General features: G+C 40.1%; 2 protein-coding genes across 4 annotated transcripts in view; one reads left to right on the top strand and one right to left on the bottom strand.

Annotated features, from left to right (window-relative positions):
• Positions 1-27,524, top strand: part of LOC127411817 (SERTA domain-containing protein 2-like) — a 346,503-nt gene that overhangs the window by 28,213 nt on the left and 290,766 nt on the right. The window lies entirely within an intron of this gene.
• The window catches only part of LOC127411810 (polypeptide N-acetylgalactosaminyltransferase 2-like), a 144,820-nt gene that overhangs the window by 99,417 nt on the left and 17,879 nt on the right, over positions 1-27,524 (bottom strand). Inside the window, exon 1 of one of the 3 annotated variants that reach the window (XM_051647610.1) lies at positions 26,293-26,456. The exons of the other annotated variants lie outside the window; for them this stretch is intronic. Coding sequence (XP_051503570.1) covers positions 26,293-26,334 — 42 coding nt within the window. The 5' untranslated portion in view covers positions 26,335-26,456. Of the gene's footprint in view, positions 1-26,292; positions 26,457-27,524 lie in introns of those variants that run through there. 3 annotated transcript variants of the gene reach the window in all.

The following is a 27,524-nucleotide window of genomic DNA, read 5'->3' as shown; positions in this document are numbered from 1 at the left end:
AGCTTTGCACAGTAAAAACATTTGAAGGTAAATAATGCTTTTTATTAAGCTACTATTTATCATTGTGTATGAAATATAAAGTGCACATCAATGAAAATGATTGAATTTCATTCTCCCTTGTGTTTATTTAATGAAAAATTAATTATTAGATTTTTATTTAATGTCTTTAAAATATTGAATGTACTTGGCTACAATGGCTGTTTGGATGAAATGATGGTTCCTCTGATTAAAAACAAAAAAACAAAAAAAAAAAACAAGCCATTTTAGAACAAATACATAATTATCGAGATATATATCGAATATAGTCAATAGGCTAAAAATAAGACATATCGCCCAGTCCTAATTCAGTGTAGACAGCCTCAAGCCATTGCAGTGCAATGCAGCAGTGGTCGCGTCCGCCGTAGACAGAGTGTTAGAAAGCATCTGTATGAGGTCAGGTGAATCCAAAACCAGCCCAACTATACATGATTTCCATAAGACCGATTAGTTGACCAGATGTTCAGGCAACTCATAGACTAGTTGATTTTGAAAATATGCAGTTTTTGCACATCCCTAGCCTGACCAGATGTTCAGGCAACTCAGACTAGCCAATTTTGAAAATATGTAGCTTCTGCACATCACCTGAAGAAATCACAAGCAGAAATTAGAAGCTATTAGCACAAACAGCATTGACTACTGGCTAGGTGAGTCCTATCAGTCCCCATCATGTTGAAAAGTAACACAAATCACAATAAGATCTGTATTCAAAGCGATTAAATTCAAATTTCTTGCATCATCAGTGTCCTTGCTCTAACAAAAACAGGTATAAAAGAGGATAGGAGCAGATAGAAATGTGCAAACTCTTACTGCCCCATGCGTAGCCTGAGAATGCTCTTGACTAGAACATTCAATCAGCTTTATACGATACGCTTGTTCACACAATAAAAAGGCAGTCATGTTTAATTAGTCTCTCTTCGCCTTGAATGCCAAACAGATCCCGAGGGTAATAAAAAAATCTAACTACCTCTTTAGGCAGTGATAGCAAGCCATAAGTTGCAGTAAACACGGCATGGTGCAGATGCACCTCAGGCAAAAGAGTCTGTTGTGTAGTAATTTAATGTCAAAGCAATCCAACATTTGAAACATTTCTTTAGTCTAGTCTAAGATGCACTACATTACCGAAAGTATGTTTACACCCCCTTAATATTAACAGTTTGGGTAAAGCCCCTTAACTGCAATGAAGACGAATCTTAATGCTTCAGCATTCTAAAGAATTGCAAGAAAACACTGCCAAACACCGAAACACTGAGTTGCGAGAAGCTTGGCGAGATAAACAATGCCTGTCCCACCGAAGGAGGGCAACCAGCTGAATCTGAAAAACCATCCAAACTTGCCTTTATCATGCTGTGGGCAAGGTCATCACCACTTGTCAAAAATTTTGTTACAGCATAATAGTTACTTTTCAGATCCTGGGCCCAGTTGTTCAAATAGTTTATTCTGGATCAGAATGATCCAGATTTGGAAATCCCATGTTTTGCTATCCAGGATCAGCTAATCCATCTTTCTTTTGTGCAGGTTTTACAAAGCAACACTGAATAGGATCACCCTGATCCAGATACAAAATTTTCAAGATTACAACATCTGGATTAACAGTGCTCTAAATGAGACTACATGTCACAATGTAGGCTACTAGCTATGTAAAGAACAATAGGTAGAATAGCCAGCGTGGGGTCACTTTAAGTGTTTTTATTTGAAGATACAGAAAACATAGAGAATGTTCAGAGTTCTTTTGTGGAGAGACCAGCTTTTTGAAGCCCTGCTTTTAGGAGGCGGATATCAAGTCTGGCTTTGGTTTGCTGTAGTTGGGTAAGAGTATTGCCTGTATTGGCCTGCACAACATCACTACCAGGCACAATGTCCCTCTCTGTGATGACGTTTATGATGCACATGAGCCTGTTGAAGACCCAGACCAACCTCCGGCGTTCTCTCAGAATGAGTGACTGACTGGACATGCAATAAGGGATGCAATTGTTAGAAACTACTTTTGACTCCATCTCTGATGATTGTGTCATTGTAATCAATATACAGTGATAAATGACAGTTAAAAGAAATCGGGAAATAAATACTACTACTGTATAGTATAATGTAATATTTATTGTTATAATAATAATCATTATTATTAGAAGTATAATTATATTAAAGCAATATCACACAAGCAAGATTGCTGCACGTCCTGAACAGAAGTGTTCAATAATGTTTTCATTTATAATCAGAAGCTCTATTGTGCAGCACTTTTCTTGACGAAAATAAGATCAATGTTGTGTTTTAGTTTATGCTGTGATGATCTTTACTGAAGCACTTCCTTGGATTAAAAAATGCAATGGTATGTTGAAAAGTAATTTTTCATTTGATTAAAAAGTTTCATGAATTCATTTGATTAGACACCATTTTGATGATAAAATTTAACTAAACTTTAATGTAATTTCTGCAACACTAGTGCCACCAAATGGAACTGCAAAAATAAACAATGTTTTCAAAACAGCTTTTTGAAAATGCTCCTCACGCCATTGGTTGTAGAATAACGATGTTGGGACGGGTCGCTCAAAACAACCACAGGAACTTTTATAGCGCTACAAAGATAGTGTTAACAGATTTCTAGAAAATTAACCTATGAATGGCTTACTTACACTGCCTGGCCAAAAAAAAAAAGTAGCAGTTTGGATTGAAATAAGCAGATACTTTAGATCAGGGGTCAGCAACCTATGGCACGCGTGCCAGCATTGGCACATGGAGGGGTAATCACCTGCACATCAGCAACGGCAAGAGAGGAATAGACTATTTTATTTATATAAATTCCGCACCTGCATTCCAAATTACATCTTGATGTAATCCCTCCTCGTGATCACGCAGCGTGTTTTTATGAGCTGAATGGGAGGCTAAACAAACAGTTTAAATGTGACGAGACTGCAGTATACCCAACAGACTCGTGCTGCACATGCAAGCCATTCACACATGACGAGCCAGGAGCGCTTCACTTTCTGTTAATCGCACGAATAAACGCGCCCACTTTGCTTCGGTCAGACTGCGCGGATGACAGCCTACATTCTGAGTTTCATTTGTTTCTTTTTGCTTTCAGAACACGTTAGGCAATAAGAAAAACACCACTATTAATCTTTGAGATTTCCAACCCAGCATTCAGTTACACCCTCCTTAAACCATGGTCACACGCAAAATTACATTAAACAATTAAAAGAAAACAAACCCACATGGTGGGGTTAAAGTCTATTCAAAATATAAATTAAACCTGGAAATAAAGTTTTAGGATTTTGCAGGTACTATTAACTGAAAAAAGCTAAATAGCTGATCGGCTTGTGATGCGCGAATGGCTTGCACGCACAGCGCGAGTCTTGTCACACTTTAATATTGTTTAGCCTCCCATTCATCTGATAAAAACACGCTGCATGATCATGAGGAAGGATTAGGCTACATCAAGATTTAGATTGGAATGCAGGTGCGAAAAACGTCATAAATAAAACAGCCTGCTCCTCTCCTGCTTGCGTGCTAGTGATTAAATGATAACAGTGACATAATATAAGAAATATTTAAGATTACACACAATTTCGTGATCAGTCATCAAATAAGCAAATTTGTGACATTAACTTTGTTAACTCATAACACAAAAGGACAGGTTTTCTTTCATTAAAGCACTTTAGATGATCCTGCATGTGAATTTTCAGGGCATGATTACATCATAATCATCGGATTTTGCCAAATATTTTCACTCAAACTATTTAATATCATTTGTAATGAAAAATAAATGATTACATTTGAAAAATGCAAAATAGAAACATTTTTCACAAGGAGAAAAAAAAAAAAAAAAAAAAAAAAAAAAACATTTGCATGGGGGGGGGGGGGTGTTGTCGGCACAGCCATTGACCAGGAAAATATAAAATGGCACTCCAAAAATGTTGCTGAGCCCTGCTTTTCAGCCTATAACTGGATCATTATTGCAGTGATTAATATGTTTCAGATGGCAACTATTCTTTTAACTAACTGATGCAGTGTGTAGCTTCTCATTTCTTAGACAACCATGTCGGAAGACGTATCCCATGGTCGTGGAAAAGATGTCACTGTGTTTCAGAATGGGAAAATGATTAGGGGTGTAAATCGCGAGTTTCATCACAATACGATCTTGTATCGTTTCTCTTAGCCAGCAGTCCGATGTTTGCGGATACCTCAAAAGTAGGGGTGTAACGGTTCTCGGTAAAAAAACAAACCGTACGGTTTGCCACCCACGGTTCGGTTAGCACTGGCACTGCAGTTCAACTCCAGTTTAATGATGCATCTGGAGCACAAGGTTTGGTGAAAGAAACAAATAGTCAAATATACAGGTACAGTTACAACCTCTGCTAATGCACCTGTATGGCTCTGTAGATAAACAAGCTCCGCCTGTGTTTCATGTGGGTCAACTTGATGACATCACTGTTCTGCAAGCGTTGTGTGTAGTTGAAAATGGCAAGTGGAGAAAACGATTCGCTGAGAGAGAAGACCCATGCATTTCTCCTTTCTGGAAACATTTTCTTTTTGCAGTCAATTACAACAGCGCTGGTCAAAAAACGTTTACAAACAGGCACTGTTTGCCGACATTGCTCAACGCTAGGGCTGTACACTGGTAATTTATGCAAAAAATGTGAGCGAGGGTTTAAAAACGTGCACGTGAGTTCTTCCTGTTTCCTTGCGTGGCTGTAATCTATTGCGCATGCGAGTGTCAATAATGCGCTTTGATTAATGGCATTTAAATGCTGTTATAGTAATACATCGATACATGATTAATCATTTACGCCGATATCACCCGGAGAAAGAAAGAGCCGAAACTGCACACATTCCCTTCCGTTTTTAAGCAGGCAGTCAGTGCTAATTCAGACAGACAAGAAACAATAACTAAAGCACTTAGGGTGTTCATTGCCATATGTGGGATTTCCACGTATGATAAAAATACCTGAGCCACATTATCACAGCATCCCTTCTTGTATACATTTTTATAGCAAGGTTATTCCTTTTATAGTGACGTACAGATCCTGAATGTTGAATCTATGTTGCTTAAAATGCACTTTATGTTGATGCATGTAGCATTAAAGTCCAGGTATTAATTTTAAATGTTGATTCAGTAATTAGAAGTTTTTTTTAGTTAAGGACCCTGATGAAAATTAACCATGGTTTTACTATAGTAATATTGTAGTAACCATGAACCAGAAGTAACCATCCGAGAAGAAATCATGGTTTGATGCAATTAACCATGGTTTTATAACCGTAATACTGCAGTTTTCATATAGTAATCATGATTTTACTATATATTGTAACCATGAGAGTAACCATGTTGATTTTGAGGTTACTATGGTTTTACTGTAAATACCATGATTAAACTATGGTAACTGTTGTAAAACCATGATTTTTGCTAAGGGCAAACCTGTTGAAGTGTTTACCAAATAGAGTATTCTTTGGATTTTGAAGTAATATTTTTTTTCTGAGCATAGCAAATAATGAACCGTACCAAAACTGTGACCCTAAAACCGTGCTACAAACCGAACTATGAGAAATTTGAACTGTTACACCCCTACCACAAAGTCTGCCGTGATACGATTTCGATTCGATTCAGGGGCCTGCGATCGATCTTACAATATTATGTGCCTGTTTTACACAATCAATTACATTTATTATGTCAAAAATGCAACCAAAATATGATTTTAATGAGTTCTCTGAAAAGTGCAAATCCAGTATCCACATTGGGACATCCACAACAAAATAAGGTACTTCAGTTAATACAGAAAATAATAAGTCATACAATCACATACAAGTGATCAATCGTTTGATGACAGCTCATTGCTTTGAGGAATGAGGTAAACACTACAGTGACAATTTGTAATCTCTACAACAGTCAAGCAAGTATTTCAATCCAAAATACACACTTAAACACGACAGGAGAGTATGTGCTATAATAGTTTTTCTTGGCTACATATTCCACGGTTGTACTGAAAAAATCTGTTACAATTTACAGTGATAAAGTTAGTAATGGTGCTGATGTAAATATGTGAAAAGTCTTGTAATTGATGTCAGTGCAGCAGGACAGGCGTTTTTTTTCTGTTCACCAAGGTGCTCTTTAGACATTTGTCATGGTTGAATTGCTCCAACACGCATTGAAGGCGAACATTGTCATGCAGAATTCAAATGTGTTGCATGCGCCACCATACTGAGGTAAGCCCGATTTAGTCGCACATGAGCCGTTCCACGCTAGGGATGTAACAGTTTCAAGGTTTCACAATATACTTTGGTTTTAAAATGGACGGTTATCATACCGTTGAAATATTCTGATTGACGGTATTGCATGAATATAAAGACGTTTTTTTTCAGAACTTTTTATTTTTTAATTAAGACAGAATCTGCAATATTTACAGCATCATATAAACATATAAGTTTTAAAGGTGATATGCAGGTGTCGCGAGTGCAGCGCATCAAGAGCACATCAGAAGTGCGGCACGAGCGGATCACAGCATGAGTGCAGTGCGAGCGCATCATACAGACATGCCCGAGCCTGAACCTTTAGTTCCACCGCCAAAGCAGCGTTGATGGTTACCCAGTCTGTAAAGTTTGTTGCAAAAAAGGAACGGTTCAGATGGGAAACGCTTCAAACCTTAAGCACCATCTCCGTGAGCACCATCCCACGGATCTTGTGGAGATGATGTAAGTGGAAATACAGTATAATAAATTATAGCCCCCGTTTCATAAAAACACCAGATTCAAATGTAGTTTTACATGATATGTAATGACTAGGTAGGCTAAAGTTATGTTTATGCTTTGTCACATTCACAAATGCAGCAAACTGTTTTAAGCACTTGTTCAACATTACAATGTGCCAGCTGTTTGATCATTTGCTTGAGTGCAGCGCAACAGTAGGCCAACAACAGTGACAGTGAAACTGTGGCAGAAAATAGACAGTATTGGACAAAATGCCATTAAATAAACTGCAAATGAATAATATATTTTCAGTAGGTATTGTTTAGAATTAAACTAAATCACAAATGCAACAAATTACTGAATGCATATCTGAAGTGTTAACCTAAGCAATAATCATTACAAATTTTTACAATTCAATTTCATAAATTATAAAATAACAATAACAAAATATTTTTTCGTTATAATCATCTGACTACCGTACATGTTGCAAAAAAAAATAAATAAAAAAATATTTTTATATATATATATATATATATATATATATATATATATATATATATTTTTTTTTTTTTTTTTTTTTTTTTATATAAGTTTTTATTGTTTTACCTGTTTCTGATTTTTTTTTCTCTTGTTTTTACCTTGTCGAATTAAGAGTGTCCTGATGTTCAAGATCAAAAGTTTAAGGATTAATGTTAAATAAAATGCAAAATAAAGTTCAAGAATTGGTATACAGTTGTGCTTAAAAGTTTGCATACCCTTGGGGAATTGGTAATATACTGTATGTACCATTTTTAAAGAAAACATGAGTGAGCAGGCAAAACATATTTCTTTTATTTCTTATGGGATTCATATTCAACTGTAGGTTATAACAGAATGGCACAATCATAAAACAAATCATGGCAACAAAGAAAAAAATGAAATGACCCCTGTTCAAAATTCTGCATACCCTTAGTTCTTAATACTGTGTATTGCCCCCTTTAGCATCAATGACAGTCTTGTAATAGTTGTCTATGAGGCCCCAAATTCTTGCAGGTGGTATAACTGCCCATTCTTCTTGGCAAAATGCCTCCAAGTCATGCAAAGTCTTTGGTCGTCTTGCATGAACCGCACGTTTGAGATCTCCCCAGATTGGCTCGATGATATTAAGGTCAGGAGACTGTGATGGCCACTCCAGAACCTTCACCTTTTTCTGCTGTAACTACTGGAGGGTCAACTTGGCCTTGTGCTTAGGGTCACTGGCGTGCTGGAAAGTTCAAGAGTGTCCCATGCGCAGCTTTCCTGCAGAAGAATGCAAATTGCCTGCCAGTATTTTCTGATAACATGCTGCATTCATCTTGCCATCAATTATCACATGATTCCCCATGCCTTTAGAGCTCACACACCCCCAAAACATCAGTGAGCCACCACCATGCTTCACAGTGGGGATGGTATTCTTTTCACTATAGGCCTTCTTGACCCCTCTCCAAACATAGCGCTTATGGTTGTGACCATAAAGCTCTATTTTGGTCTCGTCACTCCAAATTACAGTGTGCCAGAAGCTGTGAGGCGTGTCAAGGTGTTGTCCGGCATATTGTAACCGGGCTTTTTTTGTGGCATTGGCGCAGTAAAGGCTTCTTTCTAGCAACTCGACCATGCAGCTCATTTTTGTTCAAGTCTCATCATATTGTGCTCCTTGAAACAACCACACCATCTTTTTCCAGAGCAGCCTGTATTTCTCCTGAGGTTACCTGTGGGTTTTTCTTTGTATCCCGAACAATTCTTCTGGCAATTGTGGCTGAAATCTTTCTTGGTCTACCTGACCTTGGCTTGGTATCAAGAGATCCCCGAATGTTCCACTTCTTAATAAGTGATTGAACAGTACTGACTGGCATTTTCAAGGCTTTGGATATCTTTTTATATCCTTTTCCATCTTTATAAAGTTCCATTACCTTGTTACGCAGGTCTTTTGACAGTTCTTTTCTGCTCCCCATGGCTCAGTATCTAGCCTGCTCAGTGCATCCATGTGAGAGCTAACAAACTCATTGACTATTTATACACAGACACTAATTGCAATTTAAAAAGCCACAGGTGTGGGAAATTAACCTTTAATTGCCATTTAACCCTGTGTGTATCACCTTGTGTGTCTGTAACAAGGCCAAACATTCAAGGGTATGTAAACTTTTGATCAGGGCCATTTGGGTGAATTCTGTTATCATTATCATTTTAAAAGGAGCCAAACAACTATGTGATAATAAATGGCTTCATATGATCACTATCCTTAAATAAAAGACAGGAGACATTTTTTGCATGATCAGTCATATTTTCAAAATCAATGCCAAAATTTCACAATTTCTGCCAGGGTATGCAAACTTTTGAGCACAACAGTATTTATCTGTGTGTTTATCAGACATATTTCATAACCAAATATTAAACCGCTAATAATATCAATGCATCTCAATACCGTGATAATTTTTGTGATGGTTATCATACCGTGAAAATGTCATACTGTTACACCCCAATTCCACACTCTGCTCGGAGCGCAACTTCAATCACTTAAATCACTCCACACATATCTGTGTCCCACATCATAAGCATATTTAGTGCTTATATAGTGAAATGAATATCATAAGTTTGCTGCATCGCATGATGGAAATTTGTATGGAAGTGGCTGGCATTATAGCATTAAAACAAACTTGCATCTTTAAAAAATAAACATTGATCTTTGTACGTTGTAACAATGACATCACTTCATTGGTTAAATGATCGATGCATCGATCCAGATCGTTATCGTTATCCCCAGATTTCGTCTATCCACTTTTGGTGGGAGATCCTTCAGTGTAATTGCACCTAAACTGTGGAACTCTACCTCAGAGACATCTCCTCTATTTCTATCTTTAAATCTCAGCTTAAAACACATCTTTTCTCAGCGCATTCTCTATCTATTACTGATTGATGTTTTCTTTCCCCCTTTGTAATTGAATATTGTAAATTCTGTTGAAATGTATATTAATGTACTTTGTCCTGTTAAATGTATATGGAGTGTAAAGTGTCCTTGAGCTTGTGGAAAGGTGCTATATAAATAAAACTTTAATAATAATAATAATAATTACACCCCTACAAATTTTTGGCCTGCATCAAGCAAAGAAAACAACCAAGTAGATTGCTGAAATCACTGGAATTGGGTTAAGAACTGTCCAACGCATTATTCAAACCTGGAAGGATAACGGTGAACCGTCAGCTTCGCCAAAGAAATGTGTTCGGAAAAAAATCCTGAATGTTCGTAATCAGAGATCACTAAAATGCTTGAAGTCACATCATAAAAAGTTAACAGTAGAACTCACAGCGATGTTTAATAGTGAAAGTAAGAGCATTTCCACACGCACAATGCAATGAGAATTTACAGGATTGAGACTAAACAGCTGTGTGGCCACAAGAAAGCCACTTGTTAGTGAGGCTAATCAGAAAAACGACTTCAATTTGTTAGGGAGCATAAAGATTGGACTGTGAAGCAAATGGAGAAAAGTCATGTGGTCTGATAAGTCCAGACTTACCCTATTACAAAGCTATGGGCGCATCAGGGTAAGAAGGGAAGCACATGAAGCAATGCACCCGTCCTGCATAGTCCCCACTGTACAAGCCTCTGGAGGCAGTGTTATGATCTGGGGTTGCTTCAATTGGTCAGGTCTAGACTCAGCAACATTATGCGGCAATAAAATGAGTTGGACTCTAGATGGCACCGAGTATGCCTGCTGCATTGCGAGCTCCAACACAACATTGTAGTGTTTTGTTTGTTTTGTTTACAATTCTTATGTTTTTTGTATTGGATGTTGTCTGCCTTATTGTCTACGACAGTCAAACACTTTTGGACATTGGTTCAGTGATTACACACCGTAAACCGGACTTCAAATTCCTCAATGCCGACCCACTGTTTACAAACACACCAGCGGAGCCCTTTGTCTGGGCTGCCCGGCTGCGGAAACGCAGGAGGAAAAGGGGAAATAGAGCCGGCATTCTCATCAGAGTAAGACGTCGTGCAAATCGACCCCCGCTACCCAGTATTCTACTGGCAAATTTTCAGTCTCTGGATAACAAGCTCTGCGAGCTGAAAGCGCGGATCTCTTTCCAACGAGAGACGAGGGACTGCTGCATTATCTGCGTAACAGAAACTTGGATGTCTGCTGAGATTCCAGATTCAGCCATTGAACCCGTGGGGTTCTCCATGCACCGAGCGGACAGAGCGAAATACCTCTCAGGTAAAAGCAGAGGTGGCGGTGTATGTTTTATGATCAACAAATCCTGGTGTGATCAGAGGAACGTAAATTCTATCAAGTCTTTCTGCTCTCCTGATCTGGAAATTCTCATGCTTCTGTGTCGACCATTCTGGCTACCGAGGGAATTCACAGCGGTCATTATCACTGCTGTGTACATCCCGCCACAAGCCGACACAGACCGGGCACTCAAGGAACTGTACGGGATTATAAGCAAGCAGGAAACCGCGCACCCTGAAGCCGCGTTCATTGTGACCGGGGACTTTAATAAAGCACCAAAATACCACCAATACATTAGTTTTAACACACGAGGGGACTGGGTTTTGGACCATTGCTACTCTCCCTTCCGGGATGGCTACAAATCCCTCCCCCGCCCAGCATTTGGCAAATCGGACCACTCTTCCATTCTGCTTCTGCCCGCTTACAGGCAGAAACTGAAACAGGAAGCACCCACCCTCAGAACGATCCAGTGCTGGTCGGACCAATCAGACTCTACGCTACAAGACTGTTTTGATCACGCGGACTGGGAGATGTTCCGGTCCGCCTCTGATGACGACATCGAGCTTTACGCTGATAGCGTAACGTGTTTCATCAGAAAGTGCATAGAGGACGTCGTTCCGACCAGAACAATACGGATCTATCCGAACAAGAAACCTTGGATTAATAACGATGTTCACGCAGCACTTGATGCGCGGACCTCTACTTTTAATTCCGGGAACGTGGAGGAGCATAAACAAGACAGATCAGCAAAACGTCAGTTCAGGAACGAGATTGAAGGACAGTTTAACACCACCAACTCTAGAAGCATGTGGCAGGGAATTAACATCACAGACTTTAAAGGGAATAAAAACTCCGCCGTGAACACCGCTGCCTCTCTCCCGGATGAGCTAAATACTTTTTATGCTCGTTTTGAGGGAATTAACACCACCCTCGTGGAGAGAGCTCTCGCGGCCGAAGCTACAGAGGTTAGTTCACTCTCCGTCTCTGTAGCGGATGTAACCCGATCCATCCAACGGGTCAACATCCGCAAAGCCACGGTCCAGATGGCATTCCGGGCCGTTTCATCAGAGCGTGCGCAAACCAACTGGCTGGTGTTTTTACGGACATTTTCAACCTTTCCCTCTCTTTGTCTGTAGTCCCCACACGCTTTAAAACGTCCACCATTCTGCCTGTTCCAAAGCAATCCAAAATAACTTGCTTAAATGACTGGCGTCCTGTTGCTCTGACCCCCATCATCAGCAAATGCTTTGAGAGACTAATCAGAGATTACATCTGCTCTGTGCTGCCTCCCTCACTAGACCCATTGTAGATTGCTTACTGCAACAACCGCTCCACTGATGATGCCATTGCCTCTACACTACACACTGCTCTCTCCCACCTGGAAAAAAGTACACATATGAGAGAATGCTGTTTGTAGACTACAGCTCAGCATTCAACACCATAGTGCCCTCCAAGCTTGATGAGAAACTCTGGGCTCTGGGCTTAAACAGCTCACTGTGCAGCTGGATCCTGGACTTCCTGTCAAGCAGACGGCAGGTGGTTAGAATAGGCAGCAACATCTCATCACTGACCCTCAACACTGGAGCCCCACAGTGCTGTGTTCTCAGCCCACTCCTGTATTCCCTGTACACACGACTGTGTGGCAACACACAGCTCCAGTGCCATCATTAAGTTTGCTGATGATACGACGGTGGTAGGTCTGATCACTGACAATGATGAAACAGCCTACAGAGAGGAGGTGCACACTCTGACACACTGGTGTCAGGAGCACAACCTCTCCCTCAATGTCAGTAAGACAAAGGAGCTTGTGGTGGACTTCAGGAGAAGAGATAGAGAACACAGTCCCATCACCATCAATGGAGCACCAGTGGAGAGAGTCAGCAGCTTCAAGTTCCTGGGTGTCCACATCACTGAGGAACTAACATGGTCCATCCACACTGAAGCCGTTGTGAAGAAGGCTCATCAGCGCCTCTTCTTCCCGAGACGGCTGAGGAAGTTTGGAATGCACCGCCACATCCTCACACGGTTCTACACCTGCACTGTAGAGAGCATCCTGACTGGCTGCATCTCCGCCTGGTATGGCAATCGCACCGCCCACAACCGAAAAGCACTGCAAAGGGTGGTGCGAACTGCCAGACACATCATCGGAGGTGAGCTTCCCTCCCTCCAGGACATACACTATATTGCCAAAAGTATTCGCTCACCCATCCAAATAATTGAATTCAGGTTATCCAAATCACTTCCATGGCCACAGGTGTATAAAATGAAGCACCTAGGCATGCAGACTGCTTCTACAAACATTTGTGAAAGAATGGGCCGCTCTCAGGAGCTCAGTGAATTCCAGCGTGATACTGTGACAGGATGCCACCTGTGCAACAAGTCCAGTCGTGAAATTTCCTCCCTACTAAATATTCCACAGTCAACTGTCAGTGGTATTATAACAAAATGGAAGCAATTGGGAATGACAGCAACTCAGCCACGAAGTGGTAGGCCACGTAAAATGACAGAGCGGGGTCAGCGGATGCTGAGCCGCATAGTGCTCAGAGGTCGCCAACTTTCTGCAGAGTCAATCGCTACAGACCTCCAAAGTTCATGTGGCCTTCAGATTAGCTCAAGAACAGTGCGTAGAGAGCTTCATGGAATGGGTTTCCATGGCCGAGCAGCTGCATCCAAGCCATACATCACCAAGTGCAATGCAAAGCGTCGGATGCAGTGGTGTAAAGCACGCCGCCACTGGACTCTAGAGCAGTGGAGACGCGTTCCCTGGAGTGACGAATCACGCTTCTCCATCTGGCAATCTGATGGACGAGTCTGGGTTTGGCGGTTGCCAGGAGAACGGTACTTGTCTGACTGCATTGTGCCAACTGTGAAGTTTGGTGGAGGGGGATTATGGTGTGGGGTTGTTTTTCAGGAGCTGGGCTTGGCCCCTTAGTTCCAGTGAAAGGAACTCTGAATGCTTCAGCATACCAAGAGATTTTGGACAATTCCATGCTCCCAACTTTGTGGGAACAGTTTGGGGATGGCCCCTTCCTGTTCCAACATGACTGCGCACCAGTGCACAAAGCAAGGTCCATAAGACATGGATGAGCGAGTTTGGTGTGGAAGAACTTGACTGGCCTGCACAGAGTCCTGACCTCAACCCGATAGAGCACCTTTGGGATGAATTAGAGCGAAGACTGCGAGCCAGGCCTTCTCGTCCAACATCAGTGTCTGACCTCACAAATGCGCTTTTGAAAGAATGGTCAAAAATTCCCATAAACACACTCCTAAACCTTGTGGAAAGCCTTCCCAGAAGAGTTGAAGCTGTTATAGCTGCAAAGGGTGGGCCAACGTCATATTAAACCCTATGGATTAAGAATGGGATGTCACTTAAATTCATATGCGTCTAAAGGCAGATGAGCGAATACTTTTGGCAATATAGTGTATATACCAGGCGGTGTGTGAAAAAAGCTCGGAGGATCATCAGAGACTCCAGCCACCCAAGCCATGGGCTGTTCTCACTGCTACCATCAGGCAGGCGGTATCGCAGCATCAGGACCCGCACAAGCCGACTTCATGACAGCTTCTTCCCCCAAGCAATCAGACTTTTGAACTCTTGATCTCCCATGATCAAAATACATCAGCACTGCACTTTATTACTCTTACGCTTATATCTCACACCGGACTGTCATAAATTATATTATATTATATTCTCTCTTAACAACTTACTATCAACCGACAGCCTGAATGTCAATACAGTACAATACAACCTACTGTACATTCTATATATACACACTATATATACTTTTTATTGTATAATGTGTATTCTATAATGTGTGTATTGTATACTGTACATTGTATGTTATTATTTGTATATTGTGTTGTGTGTAATTATGGGTATATTAGATTTTAAATTGTGTTGTAAATCTGATGTTTATTGTAAATTGTCTCATCACTGTCACGACTACTATGTTGCTCGGAACTGCACCCAAGAATTTCACACACTATTGCACTTGTGTATATGGTTGTGTGACAATAAAAGTGATCTGATTTGATTTGAAGTCAACTGACTACCTGAAATGTACTGAATGACCAGGTTATCCCATCAATGGATTTTTTCTTCCCTGACGGCATGGGCATATTCCAGGACGACAATGCAAAGATTTAACGGGCTCAAATTGTGAAAGAATGGTTCAGGGAGCATGAGGAATCATTTTCACACATGAATTGGCCACCACAGAGTTGTGACCTTTACCCCATTGAAAGTCTTTGAGGTGTGCTGGAGAAGACTAGGCCCAAAATTAATGCAGCTCTGGACGGAAATAAATGTTGTGACATTGCATAAGGTTGTCGACACAATGCCACGACGAATGCACACTGTAATCAAAGCTAAAGGTGATCCAATGAAATATTAGAGTATGCAACTTTTTTTTGGCCAGGCAGTTTGTCTCTGCATATTAAGCTGGAATAGAAGAAAGTATTTTAACACTGAAAAAGCTACATACTTCAGCTATAAAACATGTAGCGGAAAACAGAATTTTGAGTGGGAAAATGGAATTTAGAAAAAAGAAAACTGAATTCATAGGGTCCTAACTTGAAGCAATGTTTCTTAACTGAAAAACACTTCAAGCAAACATTGACGAAGCTAATAATCTAAAGGCATAGAAAACCATCAAGAAAAGGCTTGAATGTATTAAAATCAGGGAGAACTACAATTTCTTTCAAGCTTTACTTGTAATAATCAATATCTACCACCAATAAACCGCAAAGCCATAATCCTCACAGAAAGACAATATTTTAATATTAGGTCTTTACTTTATAACTGATGTCTATGGAGAAAAGGTCATGGTTAAACTTTTTGCTTTGTTTTTTATGACATTCTTTTTGTAGACAGCATTTGTGACTAGAAAGGTTTAAGAGAAATTCAGTGTTCCTAGGTTTTTGCTTTTTCTTTATAGTGGACTTCTTGGGAAAGAAAATGCTTAAGTGTAAAATAATAGTCCTCTGTGGATTATGGCTTAGTTTATTTGGTGGTAGATAATGTGTAATGCTGAAGATAAATTAGTTTCTTGGTGAATGTTTTAGATCATTAAGCATTTTCATGTTAATGATTTTAAAATTCCCCTTAAGGAGATTATACAGAAAAGATCAAAGCGTAGCCTTATTACTTAATCTAGAGAAGTCATACAATTAATGGTTGACTGATGAGGATTTTTCTATTGTTGATACCTACTGATATCTAGAGATCAGGGTGGACAATGGCTGAAATAATGCTAACATATAATATTTTAATGATAGCAACAATCGATTGTTGATATATTGTCAATGGTCAGAATGTACGTCACTCTATGGGTAAACAAGTGGTGGACTAAACTGTGATGATTACTACACCAACTGTGTCATCTTAGGAACACCAAGACATTTAGTGAAATTCCAAAAGTCCTTTGGCTTATTTGGTTCAAAAGAAACCTCATGAAAGCAAGCAGCTAAACATGCCAGACAACTCATATGTTCAGTAAATCTGTTGTCAATTAATGGCTTATTCTTTCAATATCTGCCCACATGGAACTTAGTTCCTCTCAGCAATGTAATACAGTTTCAAACAACATCCCCAAATAATAAATCAGTACATGAAAACAAGAGGTTATACTAAATATAATGACCTCAAACAGAACTGAATTAATTTAGAGCATTCCCAACAATCATTTGGGATTTACAAAAAATCTAAATAAATTTGTTTTGTGTAATCAGGGAATAAGTTAACACTGCACATGCTGAAGTTTTTCCACCACAGTCAGTGAATAACACCAATAACATTTTCTTAAGATGGAAAAATTTGTGGCCTGAGCACAAAGCTTAAAAAAAAGTGCTTTTGTCTCAGTGCATTTAATTCTCATAAAACTGATTTGTAACAACAGTTTAAAAAAACCAAGGGGCTGCATGTTGTCCTTGGCCTGATTATGCCTTCAAACATGATCGAATCTAAAAGGCAGTTAGCGCTCTGACAGCAACGTTATGTTGCTATTTTACCAAGAGGTTTCATTTTAGCAGAAGTGACATGACACATTTCTATTGGTAGCTTTAGCTACGTTTTTGCGTTCAAGAAAGATCACTAAAAGGTATTTGTATTACCTACATACACACAAAATTAATGCAGAAGAATCGGCATATTAAAGTGTGCCTGATTTAATGTATGAAGTGAACCAAGAAAGCTTTGCATTTTAGCCTGACCTGTCACCTAAATTTTGCTCCATGGACATTGACAGAGGTCAAACGCACTTTTATTGACATAGTTACAGTAGCAATGGCACAGTGTTTGTGCAGCAAAGTAACAGCAGTGCCATCCAGTACTATGTATGGACTCAACAGGGTTTTTCCTGGGTCAAAAATGGTTTTTGGGGTTATCCACATGCTCGAAGTTGGTTTATTACATAACTGCATTTAATTAATATATAACAATTACTTAATTGCATTTCATGTTTACATTGGATTTATTTTCACATACAGTGGTGGCCAAAAATACTGGCACCCTTGGTAAATATGAGCAAAGACAACTGTGAAAATGTGCATTGTTTATCCTTTTGATCTTTCATTCAAAAAATTCACAAAAATCTAACCTTTAATTGAAGTAAAACAATTGAAAGAGGGGAAATATCTCATTAAATAAATATTTTTCTCCAAAACACACTGCCCACAATTATTGGCACCCCTAGAAAATCTTATGAGTAAAATATTTCTGAAGTATATTCCCATTCATATTTCAAATCAAATCAAATCACTTTATTTTCACACAGCCATATACACAAGTGCAATGGTGTGTGAAATTCTTGGGTGCAGTTCCAATCAACATAGCAGTCGTGACAGTGATGAGACATATACCAATTTACAATAAACATCAGATTAACACAACACAATTTAAACATCTGATATACACATAATTACACTCAACAGTATACAAATAATAACATACACTGTACAGTATACAATACGCACTATATAGATACACATTATTCAATAAAAATAAATATATAAAAAAGTATATATACATATATATACATATATATATATATATATATATATAGAATGTACAGTATTGTACTGTATTGACATTCAGGCTGTCGGCTGATAGTCAGTTGTTAAGAGAGAACATAATATAATAATAATAATATAATTTATGACAGTCCGGTGTGAGATATAAGAGTAAGGGTAATAAAGTGCAGTGATGATGTATTTTGATCATGGGAGATCAAGAGTTCAAAAGTCTGATTGCTTGGGGAAGAAGCCATCATGGAGTCGGCTGGTGCGGGTCCTGATGCTGCGATACCGCCTACCTGATGGTAGCAGTGAGAACAGCCCATGGCTCGGGTGGCTGGAGTCTCTGATGATCCTCCGAGCTTTTTTCACACACCGCCTTGTATATATTTCCTGGAGGGAGGGAAGCTCACCTCCGATGTTGTGTCTGGCAGTTCGCACCACCCTTTGCAGTGCTTTGCGGTTGTGGGCGGTGCTATTGCCATACCAGGCGGAGATGCAGCCAGTCAGGATGCTCTCTACAGTGCAGGTGTAGAACCGTGTGAGGATGTGGCGGTTCATTCCAAACTTCCTCAGCCATCTCAGGAAGAAGAGGCGCTGATGAGCCTTCTTCACAACGACTTCAGTGTGGATAGACCATGCGAGTTCCTCAGTGATGTGGACACCCAGGAACTTGAAGCTGCTGACTCTCTCCACTGGTGCTCCATTGATGGTGATGGGACTGTGTTCTCTGTCTTTTCTTCTGAAGTCCACCACAAGCTCCTTTGTCTTACTGACGTTGAGGGAGAGGTTGTGCTCCTGACACCAGTGTGTCAGAGTGTGTACCTCCTCTCTCTAGGCTGTTTCATCATTGTCAGTGATCAGACCTACCACCGTCGTGTCATCAGCAAACTTGATGGCATTGGAGCTATGTGTTGCCACACAGTCATGTGTGTACAAGGAATACAGTAGTGGGCTGAGAACACAGCACTGCGGGGCTCCAGTGTTGAGGGTCAGTGATGAGGAGATGTTGCTGCCTATTCTAACCACCTGGCGTCTGCTTGACAGGAAGTCCAGGATCCAGCTGCACAGCGAGCTGTTTAAGCCCAGAGCCCGGAGTTTCTCATCAAGCTTGGAGGGCACTATGGTGTTGAATGCTGAGCTGTAGTCTACAAACAGCATTCTCACATAAGTGTTCCTTTTTTCCAGGTGGGAGAGAGCAGTGTGTATTGTAGATGCAATGGCATCATCAGTGGAGCGGTTGTTGCGGTAAGCAAACTGCAGCGGGTCAAGAGAGAGTGGCAATACAGAGCAGATGTAATCTCTGATTAGTCTCTCAAAACATTTGCTGATGATGGGGGTCAGAGCAACAGGACGCCAGTCATTTAAACAAGTTATTTTTGATTGTTTTGGAACAGGCAGAATGGTGGATGTTTTAAAGCATGTGGGGACTACAGACAAAGAGAGGGAAAGGTTGAAAATGTCCGTAAAAACACCAGCCAGCTGGTTCACGCACGCTCTGATGACGCGGCCCGGAAAGCCAGCGGCTTTGCAGATATTCACCCGTCGGAAGGATCGGGTTACATCCGCTACAGAGACGGAGAGTGAACTAACCTCTGTAGCTTCAGCCGCGAGAGCTCTCTCCGCGAAGGCGGTGTTATTTCCCTCGAAACGAGCATAAAAAGTATTTAGCTCATCCGGTAGAGAGGCAGCAGTGTTCATGGCGGAGTTTTTATTCCCTTTAAAGTCCGTGATGATGTTAATTCCCTGCCACATGCTTCTAGAGTTGGTGGTGTTAAACTGTCCTTCAATCTTACTCCTGTACCAGCGTTTTGCGGTTCTGATAGTTTTTCGGAAGGTATAACTGGCTTGTTTATGCTCCTCCACGTTCCCGGAATTAAAAGCGGAGGTCCGCACATTAAGTGCCGCGCGAACATCGCTATTGATCCATGCTTTCTGATTCGGATAGATTCGTACAGTTCTGGTCGGAACGACGTCCTCTACGCACGTTCTGATGAAACACATTACGCTATCAGCGTAAAGCTCGATGTCGTCATCGGAGGCGGACCGGAACATCTCCCAGTCCGTGTGATCAAAACTTTTTATTTTTAATTTTTTAGTGCACCTGGGTGACTAGGAACATGAAATTGTTCAGCCACGACTTCCGGTTTCACATGGGTATAAATATGAGGTAACACAACAGGCCAAACTCCCTTAATCATCCATCACAGTGGGTTAGACAAAAGAATATAGTTCTGATGTGTGGCAAAAGGTTGTTGAGCATCACAAAATGGGAAGTGGCTATAAGAAAATAGCCAAAGCATTGAAAATGCCCATTTCCACTGTCAGGGTAATAATGAACAAGATCCAATCAACTGGAGATCTTAAGAATCAGCCTGGAAAAGGACGTGTGTCTATATTGTCTCCACACACAGTGAGTTGGATGATTCAAGTGGCCAAAGAATCTCCAAGGATCACAGCTGGAGAATTGCAGAAATTAGTTGGGTCTTGGGGTCAGAAAATCTGTTTGCAGAAGAGAGGGAGTGGTGTGGCTCGTCAAGCTGGTTGGCAAAATTTCTAACAGCTGTTTCTTGTTACAGTGATGGCAGAGAGAGACACACACGGAGCTGTGTGTGTGTGTGTGTGTGTGTGTGTGTCTCGTCAACGTTTGTTATTATGTTCCAGTTCAGTTTGATGTTAAGTTATAATTAAAGTCTTGTTGGGGCGCTAGTTGTGCTTCCCCGGAGAGGAAATGGCAGCAAGCAGGCCACCCACTGGTCAGGCGGCCATCTCCACACCTTGGCCATCTTCTTGAAAAGATCGAGGTATCCATTTAGTACCCATTTTCACCTGGGTAACCAGTGGGATGTTTGGTGTGGGCTCCGGGGTTGCAGCCGCAGCCCCCTCGTGTGATAAGGCTCCGAAACACCTGCCAGTCTTCCGCTTGGGCCTGGAGCAGGAGTTGAAAATGCTGCTTCTGCTCCAGCCGCAGCTCGACGAGGGCTTGAGGGTTTCGTTGGATACTGGAGAGGGTCTGGATCACTTCGCCCAGTGGTGAAGACTCCATGATGATGAAACTCCTTCTATGAATCCCGGGTTTCAGCACCAGTGTAACAGTTCGGGAAAGGAGGCGGCGGGAACCGGATCGACATTCAACAAGACTTTAATTATAACTTAACATCAAACTGAACTGGAACATAATAACATACAGCTCCGCGTGTGTCTCTCTCTGCTATCACTGTAACAAGAAACAGCTGCTAGAAATTACGCCAATCATCTTGACGAGCCACACCGCTCCCTCTCTCCTGCAAACAGACACACGACCACGCCCCATCCCCACAGGAGGGTTTCAAGAAAAAAAAGCCTCTGCCCTCATCCAACACCAAACTCAAGTGTCTTCAGTTTGCCAGACACCACTGGAAATTCAAATGTGACTGGGTTCTATGGTCAGATGAAAAAAAAAAAAAAAAGCTTTTTGGCAGCAAACACCAGAGATGGGTTTAGCGTACACAGAGATGAAGTACCCAATACCCACGGTTAAATGTAGTGCTGGATCTTTAATGCTGTGGGGCTTTTTTTCTGCCAGAGGTCCTGGACATCTTGTTCGGATACATAGAGTCCGTGATACTATCAAATACCAACAGATAAAAAAAATCTAAACCTGGCTGCCTCTGCCAGAAAACTTACAATAGGCCCTGGTTAGATCTTCCAGCAGAACAATGATCCAAAACAAACATCAAAATCAACACAAAAATGGTTCACTGACCACAAAATCAAGGTTCTGCCATGGCCATCCCAGTCCCCTGACCTGAACCCCATAGAAAATTTGTGGGGTGAACTGAAGAGGAGAGTCCACCAACATGGAACTCTGAATTTGAAGGATCTGTAGAGATTCTGTATGGAGGAATGGTCTCAGATCCCTTGCCAGCTGTTCTCCAACCTCATTAGGCATTATAAGCGAAGACTCGGAGCTGTTATCTTGGCAAGGGAGGTTGCAAAAAGTACTGAATAAAAGGGTGCCAATAATTATGGCCAATGCGTTTTGGAAAAAAAAAAATTAATAATGAGATTTCCCGTTTCAATTGTTTTACTTAAGTCAAATGTTAGATTTTTGTGATTTTTTTTTTAATGATAGATCAAAAGGATAAACAATGCAGATTTGTTTTCACAGAGTTATTTGCTCATATTTACCAAGGGTGGCAATAACTTTGGCCACAACTGTAAAAAATATGGAACATTTTGAATTTAATGCAGAATGTTTTACTTTAAGGTGCTATGTAAAAATCAAACTTCATATGGTTGTTCCAAATGAAAGCAAGCAAATTAAACCACTCACAAAAGGCCATGAGTGTAGTGTACAGACAATGGTGACTTCAAGAAAGCAGTTTTGCCAAGGACAAATGTGTTCTAAGTTTCTAAACCAATAAGTAATATTTTACAGATGGTATATGCCATCTTTTTTCAGCAAAAGTGTGTCACAGATTTACATTATAGCTGTATAATTTCACAGCTATAATTGATCAAATCTAGTCATGTGACGAGAACTTAATATTCAGTGAAAAATATAAATATTTTTCTGGCACATAAAAAAAATCTTTACTGTAGAGCCCAGCCATGCTCCTCTCAAAGTGCTCATTTCACTCCTTATGAGTGAGTAGGGCATAGTGCTGTTCACTTTCAAATGGAATTCGCCATATTTTTCAGCAGTGGCCCTCCTATCAAGAAGAAATGAAACCTGTTATGTAGAGTAACATTATGCCAAACAAAATCAGCAATACTGTCAGAGAATCAGACTAGCTCTTACTGACTTGCCAATGAACTTCTTCAGCAATGGGGAGAAGCTGTCGACTGTGAATTTGCATTGGCCATCCAGAGGCTGTCACTTTGTATATGGAGACATGTGCAAATTGGCTGCCCTGCAGACTCTGTATGTCAGTCTAGAGGCCTCTGAGATCAGTTCGCAATTCCCGTCATCCTTCACCCATCTGTGCGAGTCCCTAATCATGTCCTATGTTAGGGTTTCATTAGCAACAGCTAGGGAGTTCTCCGAGATCAATTACAATATTGACAGAGGGAGTATGCTTCTGCGGTTACACAATGACCTGTTAACAAAAAACTATTATTAAATCCAAAACCCAAAGATTTATCCACTCATTCCACTGGCTTCGCTGCCTCCACCAGGATGCGTCAGGGCTCAACAATAAGGATGGCCTGCTAGACCGGAGCTACTGTTTATATTTCTAAACCTACGGTGTAGGCTATGCGTAGCTACAGTGGTTACGGTGTAGCCTGACGTGAACCTCTCAAAAATGTAACGCATCACGTTAACACAGAGCACAACACCTATGATTGGACCACTTTGTAACCAGAGACCCTCTCCCAGGATGATAAAAAAAAATCTGTGGTAGCAGCATATTTTCTAAAGGATTTTTTAAAGATGCATCATATCAACTGATCAGTGATCGTGTAACAATGACCATGTTCACATGCACTTAAGAAAATGGTTTATTCCAGGGCTTTTACAGTAAGTGGCATTCTGAAACATCATGTAAACAAGAACGGCAGTTTCCTTACGCCGTTTAAGGGATTAAGAGAAAGCAGTTTAACACATCCAGGTTTCTTCCAGAAAACATGGCTTATTGTGGTCATGTAAACATAAACAGCATTCTAAAAGGAGTGCGCATGTGCATTATCAGACCAGATAACAGACGTCATAGGATGGAGCCCAACAAAAAGACAACGAAGGGAAAGAATTCAACATTCTGGGGGTACAGTGGGAAAAGCACAAACACTATAAACTATACCCATTTATACACACCAATGTAAAATATTGACGGCCCCTAGTTTGCGTATATGTGCAAGTTTTATGTAAGAGGGAAACCCCACTATTGCAGCGCAAATTCCGCTGTGGGTCGCAACAGAAAGTTAAGGAAACAAACACAGCAACAACTCTGGAATTTCAAAGCAAAGCAACAGGGAATAAAATAGCAGTTTTTTTCATGTTTGTTATTTACACAAGCGTGTAAATTACCAGGGAAATTACATTGCTGTGGAGAAAGCTGCTTACTGACCAGGCCGCATGTATACAGGAGTAAAGACTACGCCACTTATACAGTGTAAACTGGAATGCTGCTTTCTCGCAATACACCGCTTTATGGTGTCCATGAGAACAGTCATTGTGTTTGAACTTCAGTTTTTGGGAGTATCTTCTGTTTTTATATTCTGTTTATGTTTCATAAAGTTACAAGCGAAAACGCAAAAAAGACACATCTGTTTACAAATTACTGCTTTTATCCCAGGTGTTTTACTTGATATAAAGCTCTGGAAAAAATGGAGACCACTGCAAAATTATCAAGTTTCACTGGATTTACTATTTATAGGTATGTGTTTGAGTAAAATGAAAATTTTTGTTTTAATCTATAAAGTACTGACAACATTTCTCCCAAATTCCAAATAAAAATATTGTAATTTAGAGCATTTATTTAGAGCAGAAATTGACAACTGGTCAAAATAACAAAATAAATTCAGTGTTTTCAGACCTTAAATGATGCAAAGAAAACAAGTTCATATTACATTTTAAACAACACAATACTAATGTTTTAACTTGGGAAAAGTTCAGAAATCAATATTTGGTGGAATAACCCTGATTTTCAATCACAGCTTTCATGCGTCTTGGCATGCTCTCCACCAGTCTTTCACATTGCTGTTGGGTGACTTTATGCCACTCCTGGTGCATAAATTCAAGCAGCTCAGCTTTGTTTGTTAGCTTGTGGCCATCCATCTTCCTCTTGATCACATTCCAGAGGTTTTCATTGGTATTCAGGTCTGGAGATTGGGCTGGCCATGAGCAGAATGAAGCAAGTTTTCTTTCAGGATAACCTTGTATGTGGCTTGATTCATGCGTGCTTCACAAAGACGAATCTGCCCGATTCCAGCCTTGCTGAATCACCCCCAGATCATCACTGATCCTCCACCAAATTTCACAGTGGGTGTGAAACACTGCGGCTTGAAGGCCTCTCCAGGTCTCCTAACCATTAGATGACCAGGTGGAGGATTGGTGATGATCAAACAAAGCCGAGCCGCTTGAATTTTTGTGCCTGAGTGGCATAAAATCACCCAACAGCAATGTGAGACTGGTAGAGAGCATGCCAAGCTGTGATTGAAAATCAGGGTTATTCCACCAAATATTGATTTCTGAACTTTTCCTAAGTTAAAACATTAGTATTGTTGTTTAAAATTTAATATGAACTGGTTTTCTTTGCATTATTTGAAGTCTGAAAACTTTTATTTTTTATTTTGACCAGTTGTCATTTTCTGCTCTAAATAAATGCTCTAAATGACAATATTTTTATTTTTATTTTATTTTATTTATTTGTCAGTTCTTTACAGAATAAAACTAAAATTTTCATTTTACTCAAACGCATACCTATACATAGAAAATCCAGAGAAACTGATCATTTTGCAGTGGTCTCTTAATTTTTTCCAGAGCTGTATATTTGGTATGTGAGTAACACAATGTGTTGTATTTGTTGTATTGTACTCGAGAGCATTCAGATCTGTTTGATGTTTTGACCATATTTGACAGTATGGTGTACAGTAAAATAATGATTATTATTATTTTATATATATATATATATATATGGCATGTAACGATACACACATTTCTTGGTACAATATGATACAATGCATAGCCTCACGCTACGAGCACCCACAAATGTTTCGCTCAACCTTAATCAAGGATTCGACATGAATGTCTTTTAAATCATAAGTGCCACAAGTGTCTGACATTGGCAACAAAAAAAACAGAGCTCTAAGTAACTTAAACAACAGCACTGCCTTAACTTTGCTTGATTGTTGAGGAAAACTAATATGAACTCGTGAATTTTCATGTTTTTCTTGAGAAAATAAGTTTGTCTACACTCTAGTCATTTATATTTGAATAGCACTTTTCACTTTACACATAGTTTCAAAGCAGCTTTATAGAAAATCATGCCTTGTTGTCTGAAAATCCCCTTTGAACAAGCTGAAGTGTCTGTAGCAAGGAAAACTCCTTTCAATGTTATTTAGTGGTGAAAAAAAAAAAAATTGAAAGGAACCTGACCTCTGGTTCTATGATATATGAACATAATCCAATATTATTTAGTGGACTGAGCAAAAACCAATCAGCACACACAATTTTTTTTATTTTATTTTTTGCCCTCTTCCCCTGTTTCACTATGAATGTAAACTTTACCGGCATTATTACTGGCTTTTAACCTGTGCGCAAGTGTTGTTCTCAGAGCTGTTTACATTTCAAAGTCAAAAGCAGATAATCATAAGTCTCATGTAATTGCAGGTTTCTTACGTTGTCGATCGTTGATAGTACAATCAACTTGGCATTTGCCATCGATCTTCTCGCCTCTGTACTGTGCTCCGTTTTCCTGTGTGCACTCAGCACCGCCTCTCCGGGGAGGAGATTGTTTCGCAGCTCTGTGTTGCGCTGCTTGGTTTTAAATACACTTTAATGTGTTTATGTATCGTACGATACTTATGGTATTGTACAGTGAGCGTTGTATCATACGATACAAAACAATATTTTTTTTACACCCCTAATATATACACGCACACAGAGGTGGGTAGTAACGCGCTACATTTACTCCGTTACATTTACTTGAGTAACTTTTTGGAGAAAAAAAAATTACTTTTAGAGTAGGTTTAAAAGTGGGTAATTTTTACTCAAGTACATTTCTAATGAATTTTTTTTTTACTTTTACTTCTTTACAATGGGTGCCGTTCCTGTCATTACATTACTGGGTTTAATTTTAATTAATGTGTAATTTATTGAGAGATTATTGAATGGGACTTTTACGACAGCGGAAGTTCACACAGCTGCGCGCGCTGAGCTGCTGTCACAGACGGTCACTCAAGTCTTCAGTGCTGCTGCATCATGCTCTACAAACAAAGTGAAACACTTTCTTCGCTCCACACAGTGAAAAAAATTGTTTCGTCATGCAATGCCTTCATTTAACACAAAGACAAGCTGATATTTCAAGATTAAAATCTCAGCTCCAACTTAAGGCAGCACGCTGAAGTAAGTTTTGGCTCTAATCCTAACGTGGGCTTTTCTGTGTAATGAGATGGTCATTTTCAGGGTGATAATGTAACTGGGCTCTTATGACATCAGTTTTTAAGTGTACATTTTAAAATCAGTGCAGCAATATATCAGCGCACTTTGTCCCGCATGTCATGAGCAGTATTTACGCATTTACCCCGCGCCCTCGCGTGTGTACTAGAAAATATCGCAGCTACTTCGGGCTGATTAACTGTATAAATTCATGTAAACATCCAAGTTAAGTGTAAATCAATGCCTTTCGCGTGACTGACAACTGGAGCACGAACAGACAGCATTTCTGCGCGTGCACAGTGCGTGAGAGATATGTGGGTGCAAGGCAATCATATGGCGAAGAGAGAGGCCGTGTCCAAAATCGTTCACTCATTCACTATTTTCTATATAGTGAATGGCAGTTAGTGCACTATAACTCAGCAGTAAGTGAACGAAATGAGTGAATTCGGACACTGACGTATACACCAAGTGTC

The sequence above is a fragment of the Myxocyprinus asiaticus genome, chromosome 21 (genome assembly GCF_019703515.2).
Source record: "Myxocyprinus asiaticus isolate MX2 ecotype Aquarium Trade chromosome 21, UBuf_Myxa_2, whole genome shotgun sequence".
NCBI classification, from domain to species: Eukaryota; Metazoa; Chordata; class Actinopteri; order Cypriniformes; family Catostomidae; genus Myxocyprinus; species Myxocyprinus asiaticus.
The sequence above is the reverse complement of the archived record's forward strand: the minus strand, read 5'-3'. Positions and strand labels throughout refer to the sequence as shown.